Source organism: Rattus norvegicus, chromosome 4, assembly GCF_036323735.1.
Source record: "Rattus norvegicus strain BN/NHsdMcwi chromosome 4, GRCr8, whole genome shotgun sequence".
NCBI classification, from domain to species: Eukaryota; Metazoa; Chordata; class Mammalia; order Rodentia; family Muridae; genus Rattus; species Rattus norvegicus.
Genome location: NC_086022.1, coordinates 171596177 through 171608306, shown reverse-complemented (window position 1 = coordinate 171608306; position 12130 = coordinate 171596177). Strand labels below are relative to the sequence as shown.

At 46.4% G+C, this 12130-nt stretch overlaps 1 protein-coding gene across 3 annotated transcripts in view; it reads right to left on the bottom strand.

Moving 5' to 3' along the window:
* Window positions 1-4164: 4164 nt before the first annotated feature.
* Window positions 4165-12130, bottom strand: part of Pde6h (phosphodiesterase 6H) — a 15247-nt gene continuing 7281 nt past the window's right edge. For 2 of the 3 annotated variants that reach the window (XM_006237558.5, XM_063285392.1), the window contains exons 2-4: window positions 8776-8976; window positions 6335-6375; window positions 4165-4442 (exon numbers count right to left, since the gene is read on the bottom strand). In XM_006237558.5, coding sequence (XP_006237620.1) covers window positions 4366-4442; window positions 6335-6375; window positions 8776-8909 — 252 coding nt within the window. In that variant the 5' untranslated portion in view covers window positions 8910-8976 and the 3' untranslated portion in view covers window positions 4165-4365. Of the gene's footprint in view, window positions 4443-6334; window positions 6376-8775; window positions 8977-12130 lie in introns of those variants that run through there. The other variant, NM_053688.2, reaches the window with a different exon arrangement.

Below are 12130 nucleotides of genomic sequence, written 5' to 3'. Positions count from 1 at the left end.
ACAGTCAATATGACAGTCCGCTTGCTCCACGGGCTTTTATACAACACATCCCTGTTGTGTTTCTTCTCTCTCTCTCTCTCTCTCTCTCTCTCTCTCTCTCTCTCTCTCTCTCTCTCTCACACACACACACACACACACACACACACACACATTTTGGGTTTTGCCTGTGTTACTTCCTGTTTCTCTTAGATTAGGTGTTGGTCCTGTAGGCCAACCTCACTTCATGCTTTTTACTTTCTCCTTCCTTCTTTCAGCTTAAGCTTCTTCCTGTGCTTGCATCAGGGGTCAAAGCCCAGACTCTCCCCTTCCCCGTGCTGTTTTCTGCCTGTCTGGGGTACTACTGGGTTTAGGAAAGGCCACAGTGTATAGATTATGGATAACACCAACCTCAACCTCCATCCAGTCCCAGGAACAGGCCGGGAAGCGTGCTCACTAGCTTCGTCCTGTCCTTTCCTGACCTTTCAGAGGCTCACTGGAGTGGGTTGAGCCCTCTGGCATCCTGTAGCTATGAGCCCTCTCTGGTCATTCAGCTAGTCAGGGTTCCTGGGATTCTAGCTTCCACACTGTTGCTGTACCCAAGTTAGCATACTGACCTGTACTTTCAGTTCCCTAAAATAATCAAATAAACAAAAATAGATTTTCTTAGTTTTGGGGGGAAGGAAGGGTGGGGTGGGGATAGTTCTCAGAGACCGAGAGAGCATCAGCTACTCTGAGGCTGGAGTCATAGGCAGTTGTGAGCCTCCCGACGAAGGAACTTTGAACCAAACTCAGTTCCTCTGCAAAAGCAGTAAGCATTTAACTGCTGAGCCATCTCTCCATCCCCCAATCCAGTCCCTTTCTTCAAACTTCTGCATTACCCTCTGAATTTGGCACCTCTGTCCCCCTAATGTTGAGGCTATCTTATTGCTGTCCCAGGTGCTGTCGCTACAGTAGAGCATTGCTTGTGTCTTATTAGCACTAAGAATAGCAACAAAGGAGCTTGAGTTTGGATGCTGTGCTGGACAGTTTTATATCAACCTGACAAGCTAGAGTCATCTGAGAGGAGGGAGCCTCCATTAAGAAAATGCCTCTCCGTAAGATCAGGCTGCAGGCAAGCCTGTAGAGCAATTTGAAATTAGAGATTGATGGGGAGGGCCCCAGCACAGGAGGATGCCACCCTTGGGCTGGTGGTCCTGGGTTCTATAAGAAAGCATGCATTTAATCCCAGCACAGTGGAGGCAGGTGGATCTCTGTGAATTTGAGGACAGTTTAGTTTACAGAGCTAGGTCTGGTACAGCCAAGGTTATACAGAGAGACCCTGTTGAAGAAGGAGAAGAAAGAGGAGGAAGAAGAAGAGGAGGAGGAGGAGGAGGAGGAGGAGGAGAAAAGGAGGAGAGGGAAAGGGGGAGAGGGAAAGGGGAAAGAGGAGTGGGGAAGGAGGAGGAAGGAGGGGGAGGAGGAGGAAGAAGAGAAAGAAAGGAAGGAAGAAAAGAGAGAGAGGGAAGGGAGTGAGGGAAGAAGAGAGAAGAACGAAGAAAGGAAAAGAAAGCAGGCTGAGAAAGCCACGGGAGACAAACCTGTAAGCAGAACCCTCCATGGCCTCTGCATCAGCTCCTGCCTCCAGGTTCCTGCCCTGGGAGTTCTTGTCCTGACTCCCTTCAGTGAATGACTACAATGTGGGAATGTAAGCTGATGAACTTTCCTCCCCAATTTGCTTTCTGGCCATGGTGTTTTGTCACAGCAATAGAAATCCTGACTAAGATGAGATGCAGGTTCCATCAGCTCCCGCTTGCCACCCTGGGATGCCTTTCTGTGTGAACTATGCTGTTCTGCTTCCTTGCTACAAGTTCGCAAACACTGGATGGTGGGTGACAGTTTCTGTTCCAGGCTGTGTCACTGATCCTTCCACTGCCCCTCCTGCAGCATCGTATCCTGATCCTTCTCCTCCCTGGCCATTGGTTATGTTTGTCTAATGGTTGGTCCTGGTTGTCAACTTGACTAGATTGAGGGATAGCTAGTCTATTAGAAAGGCATGTGTCTGGGAGTTTCTGTGATAGCATTTCCTGAAACAATCAGACCATGAAGAGCTGAGGTATTGAACAGATTAGTCCCATGATCAAATTATAATCTGAGAATATATATTGAGAGGTGGTGAAAGTGGGGGTGGGATCCAGTTGGAGGAAATAAGTTGCTAGGGGTGTCCCTGGGGTCTATATATCCCTATATCCCACCTCCCTCCCTGTTTCCCAACTGCTATGATGATGTGAGCTGTCTCACACACTGGGCTGAATCCTCTGAAAACCTTGGCCGAGGTACATAATCCCTCCAAGTTGTTCCCCAGATATTCTGTCATGGCTGTAAGAGAAGTAGGTAATACAAACCCTTTGCTTCAGTCTGTTTTGTTGACAATGTTTCAGCTTCAGGGGTGGGGGTGAGGGGGATCCCATCTATAAAGTAAACAGAGTGTGAACCGGGGCTTTGTCCAGCTGGAAAGCTGGATCTCCCCGTCCCAAAGACTGACTGAACATCAGGACTAAGGGCTGGCTGTCAGGTGCCACAACTGACTCAAGTCATCTGGAGGGAAGACAGGGAGGGGAGGGGGATTTCCTGCTGCCGCTCAAGCTCACACTCCTCTGCTGCCGCCCTCATTAAACACTTCCACTTTCCGGATCGTCTTTTGTCCTTTCTTGTCTACTTCTAGCTTTATGGCTAGAAGATAATCCAGCCATTACAAACTAGTTGTCATGGAACCCGCAGCGAGGACAGGCTCACGAGTGCTGAGTCCCTGTCCTGAGTCTCTCCCTTTTCATACTTAGGTGCTGAGGGCCACAACACCATTCATTTTACCACCACCATGAACCACAGAGTCTGGAATTCAGGCCAACTGGAGGTTCTAAAGGGTGAGTTTCATGCCCGTAAGTGCAAAGCAAGGCACCGGTGGCTCCAGGATGGAGAGCTGAGCCTTCCCTGCCCGTTATCCTCCCTTCTTCTCTCTTCAGTTAATTCACTCCATCCTTTTACCACAGATTACAAAACTGAAATGAAGAAATTCACATCTTCAGCAGCAAGGCCTAAAGCCAGAGGCGGCTTTCCCATTGCTCAACTGCCTTGAAAGCATTGTGGAAAGACAGCTATGTGCACACGGCTTTCGACACAACTTCTGGGGTGAAGTAAACCTGATAGCTGAGAGTCTCGGCTTGAGCCATTGGGTGGAATAATTTGAATGAATGAATGAATGAATGAATGAATGAATGAATGAATGAGTGGGTGAGTGAGTGAGTGAGTGAATGGGAACTTTGTGGAACCAGAGCTCTAGAAAGGAAGCTCTCATTGTCAGGGTTATGACTTCCATTCTTCGGTCTTTCAGATAGAGTTAGAGCAACAGGCAACCTCTGAAGTAACCTGGTCCAAGTAAAGGATTTTTTTTCCCATTTGCAAAGCAGAATTATTGCTTGACTCCTAACGCTAGGCTGGCTTTTTGTAAGCCTTGTCACCTACTTCCCGTGTGGCCACGACTCCTTTAGACATGTGCACACAGTGTTTAATACAACTCCACTACAAAAGCCGAGACTCCTCTGTAGATAAGAAGGGAGGAGTGTGGCATAATCCCTTCTCCGAGCATGACGTGACTTGCCGCCATCTTAAAATCAGAATGGCTGTGATGTCAGCTGTCATTAAAAGACTGGGTTAAAGCATCCCTTCGTGGAGATAGGGGAGGAGTCAGAAAGAGGCCCATGAGGCTTCCCCAACCCCTGTGAGCAGCTTCACCAGGGGAGAAGGTGGCGCCCCTTCAGTGGTACAGCTGCCTGAAAATTGCCCCTGCCCCTGGGAATAGTCCCTTACTCAGAGTCCCAGAAGTGGTAACAATGAAAGTCCCCATTAAATGAATTCAACCTGAGTGGAATTGTTTCCTGTATGCCATTAATTCCCTAGTTGTTTCAGAGATGTTTGTTCGGATTGCCCCAGACGGACATATTACATTGCCATTATGTTTTGTTTTTAGTTAAGGGATGGTCTCACATCCAGCTAGTCTGGAACTCTCTAGGTAGACCTCGCTGATCTATAGCAATCCTCGTACCAAAGCCTTTCTAATATATTAATGCTGATTCTGCTACTAACGTAATGAGTGCCCGTTTAAACAGAACATGAAGAAATGTGGACGACTTTAAAACAGCAGATAAGAAAAGGTGTGAAGCTGAGGGACCCCCCCCCCCAACAAAAGTGCCGCTTTATTCACCGTCGAAGGAAAGAACACGACGGAAACTCATGGGAATGCAAGGAAATTCCTCCTGAATACTGGATTTCAAGACTCCGAGAGACCAACTGGGCAAAATCAAGGCACTCAAGAGCAGCAGATGCTCCCGAGAGCAGCCAAGCCTCGAGTCCTCAGATGATCCCGAACTGAGCCAGCTCGTGCAGTTCCAGGTGGCTGAATGCTTCCCAGGGGCAGATCACCGTGATATCTGCAAGAGGCAGAAGGAAACCTCAGCCAATCACTCACCAGGAGGAGGAGCCTCTCCCGCAACCTCTAAATAGTTACACTTCTCCACGCTCCATTCCTGGGAAGGTATGGGGAATGACCCTCAGCCAGGGAGGACACAAGCAAGCACATAACTGTCAGACACTGCGCATGTGCACACGCACACACATGCGCATGCGCACACGCACACACATGCACATGCGCGCGCACATGCACACACGCATGCACATGCACACACACATGCACACACACATGCACACACACATGCACACACACATGCACACGCGTGCAGACACACACATGCATGCATGCAGGCACATGAACACACAGAAATTTTATTCATTAATGCTAATACGTGAAAGAAATCAAGATGCCCTTCAATGGAGTATCCATAAAATAGAACTAAATGAGCTATTGTGGCTGGAGAGATATTTCAGTGGTTAAGAACACTGGCTGCTCTTTCAGTGGCATCAGGTACACGCACACATAAATGTAGGCTAATACGGGGCACACATAAAAGGAGAACAAATAAAAGAAATGTGCGATTGAACCATAAAAAGGCCCTGCAATAAATACTGCTAAATGGAGAAAACCAGGATAGGAAAGCATCGTACCGTGTTCTTCTAACTCAATAACATTTCAGAAAATTCTAATGTAAGACCCAGAAAAAAGTCCTGTGGTGTTCGGGGTGTGCAGCTGGGGAAGGAAGGCGTTACCAGGTAGAGGTGGGGGGATGTCTGGGATGATGAAACTAATCTATCTGGCTTAATAATGACAGTTGCACAACCGTACACAAGTGTTAAAACTCTTAGAACCCTACGAGCCTCGGACTGTGTGTGCTATGGACATCAGGAAGAGGGGTGCACACAACTCTAGGAACAGGGGTGCAAGCAGCATCAGGAACAGGGGTGCACATAACACCAAGTGCAGGGGTGCACACAACTCCAGGAGAATTCAATGTTTGGCAAGAATGATTGACAGATAGTGGTTCATCACACTTGACAGATGTGCCAGACTCACACATTGTGTCAGTTACGGGGAACCTGTGCAAAAGCAGGAACTATGGTGATGGGAATTCTGTGATCCTTCTGTTAAATTCTCCTAGAAATCTAAGACTTCTTAAAAAAAAAAAAAGGCTGTTAATAATGTTAAGCTGTTGTCATTATCTACTCAAGGAAACTAGTCCAGCCAAGTAAAAAGATTGTATCAGATGCAATCAATGTGTGCACCCCTGTTCCTGATGCTGTGTGCACCCCTGTCCCTGGTGCCGTGTGCACCCCTGTCCCTGGTGCCGTGTGCACCCCTGTCCCTGGTGCCGTGTGCACCCCTGTCCCTGGTGCCGTGTGCACCCCTGTCCCTGGTGCCGTGTGCACCCCTGTCCCTGGTGCCGTGTGCACCCCTGTCCCTGGTGCCGTGTGCACCCCTGTTCCTAATGATATGTGCACCCCTGTTCCTGGTGCCACAGGACATGAGGAAGAGGAAGTTGGTAAGTAGTGGGTTCCTGGGCAGAGTGGAAGGGCTCTCTCTAGACCCTGCCTTTCTCCCAGTTCCTCAAGCTGTGGCTTCACGCTGTCACTCAGTCTGCCTCAGATTCTTCTTCTGAAAACTGAAGTTGGGATGGATCGACTCCAAGCAGCCTGTACTCCACCAGCCTACAGCTTGCACCAAGGTTGTTTAATAAACCAGCAGGAAACATTCCCTCAGGCTTACTCTCACTTCTTTTACCATTTTTGCACCTAGGTACACACAGACTTAAAATGTCAAATCGCTTTCTGTCTTTCTGTCTTTCTGTCTGTGGGTGCTGTAACTTTAAACTGTCACCTGAAGGTGTAAACTTCGAAGACGACTTGCTCAGTTAAAGGTGAAGTAGCTCACCTGTTCCTAGCCCCTCCATGCCTGGGATGTCATCTCCAAACCTGTGCGAAAAATAGATGAGTAGAACAGATAAATGTTAGCTGAGACCAGAGGCGAGAGGCCTGAAAACTCCCAGGAAGGAGTCTTCACTCAAAGGGGAAGAAGCCCTAAGTGTTTTATTTGAGATTTTTGTCCATGTTGAACTAGATCCAAGATGTCACTCCGTGGGGGGGCTCAGTGTGTCCTCAATAGGAAGCGGGTGTTCTTTTCCTCTAGAGACAGCATGAGACAAGAGGATGCCCTTGGCCCTGAATTACCTATTGTTCTGATTTCCGTTATTCTGGGATTACAGACTTTGCTCTCAAAGCCAGCTTATGCAGTGCTGGGAGCTGAAGAGAGTGCTGTCTTCAGGCTGGGAAGGCAAGCCCCTACCAACTAACCCCAAGTTTCAGATAAAAATTTGTACTGTGGTGTGTCTGTATGTGTGTGTCTGCTTGTGTCTGTGTGTCTGTGTGCATGAGTCTGTCTGTGTGTCTGCATCTGTGTGTTTGCTTGTATCTGTGTGCATTTATATGCCTGTGTCGTGTGTTTGCTTGTGTCTCTCTGTGTGTGTCTGCATGTTTGTCTGTGTGTCTGCTTGTGTATGTGTTTGTCTGTGTGTTTGCTTGTCTCTGTGTGCTCGTGTCTGCATGTGTGTGTCTGTGTGTGTTTATATGTCTGTGTCTGTATGCCTGCTTGTGTCTCTGTGTGTGTGTCTGCAGGTGTGTCTATGTGTCTGTGTCTGTTTGTGTCTCTGTGTGTGCGTCTGCATGTGTGTCTGTGTATCTGTGTGCATGTGTCTGTATCTGTGTGTCTCCTTGTGTCTGTGTCTGCGTACATGCATCTGTGTGTCTGCATCTGTGTGTTTGCTTGTGTGTGTGTGTTTATATGTATGAGTCTGTGTGTTTGCTTCTGTCTCTGTGTGTGTCTGCATGTTTGTCTGTGTGTGTCTGCATGTGTGTGTTTGTCTGTGTGCTTGCTTGTGTCTGTGTGTGTTTATATGTCTGTGTCTGTGTGTTTGCTTGTGTCTCTCTGTGTGTGTCTACATGTTTGTGTGTGTGTCAGTGTGTCTGTGTGTGTCTGCATGTGTGTGTTTGTGTGTTTGCTTGTCTCTGTGTGCTCGTGTCTGCATGTGTGTGTGCATCTGCATGTGTGTGTGTGCGCCTGTGTGCATGTGTCTGTCTGTGTGTTTGCTTGTCTCAGTGTGCATGTGTCTGCATGTTTGTCTGTGTGTCTGCTTATGTGTGTGTTTGTTTGTGTGTTAGCTTATCTCTGTGTGCATGTGTCTGCATGTGTATGTGTCTGTGTGTGTATATGTCTTTGTGTGTGTGTGTGTGTGTGTGTGCTTGTGTATGTGGAGGTCAAACAACAACTTTGTGGTGTCAGGTCTCTGTTTCCACCTTTCTGTGGGTGGGCTCTAGCGTTTAAACTTTGAACACCTAGATTGCCTATTCAGTGTCTTTACCCACAGAGCCGTCCTACAAGCCCTCAATCTTCATTTATTTTATATACAAAGATATGACTAAGCATTAAGACATTGACATGAGTTAATTAATCTACTACATTTCCCGGCATCACATTAGGCACAGAGAACTACGGAAAAACCAGATTTCCTCTGAGTGATCTTAGCCCCAGTGAAAAGATATAGACAAGTCAATGTAATAGAGACCAGCCCGAGTTCCGATGGCTGAATACATCATGATAGAAACACGAAAGTGATGATGCAATTTAAGCGGCAGTAAAAGAGAAGCCAGCATGTGGGGGATGTGTTGAAAATAGAATTTTCTCCAAAGAACGACAGAGTAAAATAGAGAACTGAAGAAATAAGATCTGAAGATAAAAAAAAATTAACTATAAAAACCAAAACAAAACCCAGTATTTTCTGGAATTGACCGAGGATTCAGAATTCCAGGTTAAAGCACGGGTTATGTCTGCAGAAAAGAACAGAGAATGGCCCCTGTGCTGGCTGAGTGGGGAAGAGCACTTGCTGCTCTTGCAGAGGGCCTGAGTTCTGTTGCCATCTCTATAATTGGATGGCTCACCGTAGCCTGTAATTCCAGTTCCAGAGGATCCAAAGTGCCCTCTGCTGGCTGCTTCTAGTACCTGCACTCAAATGCATATACCCCCACACAGACATACCATACACACATAATTAAAATAAAATAAGTTTTTAAAAATTATTTTTCAAAAGACCGAACAGGAAAAATCTGGAAGGTCAAGTTAAAGGTCATTGTGAACAGTTCTAATTTCCTTTTAAAACTGGCCATTCTCCCTGGGGCTTACAATGGAAGAGATTCCAGGGAATCCAGACTGGATCCAGCAAGGACGAGCTGGAGAGGAAGACAGAGGGCGTGGCTGACGGCTCTGGGTTTGTGTGATCGCGATCAGAAGACGACAGCCCTGCCTTTACGCCTCACACTTACCCTTTCACCCCTTTCTTGGGAGGCTTGCTCTTGAACTGTCGCGTCTGCCTCTGCTTGAACTTGGGGGGCCCTTTGCGTGGGGTAGTAGGACCCTGGCTTGGTGCTGGAGGACTCAGGCAAGGGCTGTCGCTCATCTCGTCGGTCCGTGGATGGTTCGCGCTTTGCTTTCAGGATCGCCGGAGTTGGAAGGAAATGAAGACCCTCGAGGCAAAAAAAAAAAAAAAAAAAAAAGGACTGGTAGTTTTCGGATATTTGGAGCGCTCCTACACAGAAGTTTGGCACTTTGTGTTGACACAAGCAAGCCAGAGAAGTTGTTTTTAGAAAATATGCTATAAATCAATGAAAGTATACAATAGAGTGCAATGCAAACAGTCAACTAAGAGATTTTGTCAACTAAAAGGTTTTAAAATTTAAAAAGATAGATATATAAGGGTTGGGCCATAGCTCAGTTGGTAGCGGGCTTGCCCAGCACACACAAAGACTTGAGTTCAATTCCCAGCATTGGAAAATCAGACCTGATTGTGCACACTTTTCCTTCACACACCGAGCTGAGAGATAAAGAGGACCTGAAATTCAAGGTCATCCCTGACTATGTAGCAAGTTTAAGGTCAGCTTCAAATACACGAGAACTTGTCTCAAAAAAATCGAAGTATATCTCCCCCCACCCAAATAATGCAATAGTATTTGGCTATAATATCATACTTCCTTCTTCTCAAGCAATCCCAGGAAAAGGAGAGAGGTTATCTGAATGTTATGATTATAATATTTGTAGATATTTGAAACTTTACATTCCTCCAGCTGCAGACTAGCCCACATTTCCACAATGTGCTCTTCTCCCTTAGACTCCCTGCTTAATCCTCAATTCGCTCGGAGACGTTTCAGTTAGTTCTGAGCGTGGGGACATGGCCGGAAGGATTTCTAGACTGTGGGCCATAATGAATGCATTCAATGTGGCCTGAAACAGACATGCAGAAATAGAGGATTGGGTGATGGGGATGGGCTAACCAGTGCTTTTTTTCTCTCATTCCATGCCCAGAGACAGAGTCCATCAGCCACGTATCTCTCAGATGTCTTTAACATTCCCTGCTCTTGTGCAAACCTGTTCAGCGCTGCATGCTCGAGTTGTCTGCAGACTTAAACCTTGCTCTATAAACATGAACCACAGGGGAAAGCACCCACAGCTCTATACTTCACTCTATGAACATAAACCATAGGGAAACAAAAAAGCAAAACGTCAAGGCTAGAGAGAGAGCCCAGAGGTTAAGAGCACTTGCTGCTCTTGCAGAGAACCAGGGTTCCGCTCCCAGCTCCCTCACGGAGGCTCACCACCATCTGTAACTCCAGCTTCAGGGATTCTAATCTCCTCTTCCGTCTGCCAATGGCATCAGGCGTGACGCACAGACACACGTGCAGGCACAACAGCCGTGCACATAAAGTAAAATATAAAATAAAATTTTAACTGCTAAGTTTTAACTTAATCTTTTTGTTGTTGTTGTTGTTGTTTTTCCTTTTCTTTCTCGACATTCAAGAAAGTTTACCTTGAGAAGGAAGTGTCCAAAAACCTCCAGAGAACACAAAAATAGCCTTAACCCCTTCCTCCAAAGCAACTTGTCCCATGACGTAGTGCCCTGGAGCCCCGCTGCATGAGATTAACCTTCCACAGAGACCTTTGGCCCTGTCCAGGTTTAACTCGTGGCATTTACTCTGCACATCCCCACCTCACTCTGATGCCCTCTGACATCATGTACGTGGTTTCTACCTCGTGGTCTTTTCTTTGGACTCTCTTTGTTTCTTTTCTCTCTCATGGCTACCATCCTTGCCTTCCAGCTCTCACACACCGGCCAGTCTGAGAACAGTGTCTGGGAGGAGCTTGGGGGCTCTTGCTCTCATTCCTGGCTGCCTTTATCCTACTGGGATGTCCTTCATGTGTCCCCTTTTCATCTCGGAGATGGTTCTATAGCCTTGCTACTTGCAATAGCAGTTGGCATTTAATTAAGCTTGCTGTAGGGACTGTTTATTGAGTGGGTGAGTAGTGTGGGGATTCAGGGACCGTCCTTGACTGTGAGTAATGGCATCTCACCTCATGACTCTTCCATCAGACCACAGAGGAAACAGTAGCTGGCTACACCTTACAATGCCCTCAGTGGCTTTAGTGAGGTCATTGTAGCTCCTCTAATTACCAAATCTGATTCCTGTGAGGTGAGCCTTCTTCACCCCTGTCAACAGGCAAGATCTGTGACTCTCCAATGTGTGGTTGGGAAAACAGGAGACAGAGGCAGTGGTGAGCAGCCAAGGGCAGAATTGTTCTCAGCACGTGTGACCAGTGCCAAAGTCACAGGGGAAAACTAGAGAATCGCTCTCAGACCAAATTCTTGAACTCTCCAGTTCTTTCAAAATATTAATAAATCATGAACCCTCCCTCTCCAAGTCTGGAAAACCTACGAGAACAAAGATTACCAGAAAAATAAATAAATATAAATAAACAAATAAGTAAAATAAGTCTGGAGAACCTATGAGAATAAAGATTACCAGAAAAATAAATAAATATAAATAAATAAATAAACAAATAAGTAAAAAAGAATTTTTGGTGAAAATATATTTAAAATTTTATTTTTCAAAAAGCCAAAAATTACCTGGGCATTTTATATTTTATCTAGAAACTAATATATCAGAAACAGTTCAAAATATAAAGGATTAAGTTAACTTTCACTGGTAGCAGGAGAGAGAGGGAATTCTTTGGGCTCAACTCTACGTGTAGTTTTAAATTCCTGCTCCACAAAACTGTGTGTCCCTGACAAATTTCACACTCCATTCTAGGCCCCAAACAAATCAAAGGAAATTAAAGGACTGAATACAAGTATTGTATCTGATACAAATCGTTCAAAATCAGGAAGTCTACACGAGACCCTCGAGGACAAGGAAACCGTGCGAACAGACATGTTCCCAATGTGTGTTTCCTCAGGGTTCTCCTCTCTCCCACCCAAGTGCTGAGGAGTCCTCATTCTGCACTGGGAAAGATGGTTCAATACTTAAGACCGTGGACTAAAGCCACTAAAAGACAATCCAGCACATACCTTCCAGAGGACCAGAACCCACACCAGGTGGCTCAGAGCCGCCTGTACCACCAGCTGCAGGGATATCCAATGCCTACGGCCTCCAGCTTCCATCGACACATGCACACACTTGCATGTACAAACGAACACACACACACACACATCTGTGCACACGCATACACAAGAGTGCATACACACATACATGCACAGGTAAATTCTAGAGTAATAAAATGCAAAACCGAGGGCTCCTCACAGACTTCCACAGGACACACCAGGCTGACATGGTGTTTGCTCTGTGAAAG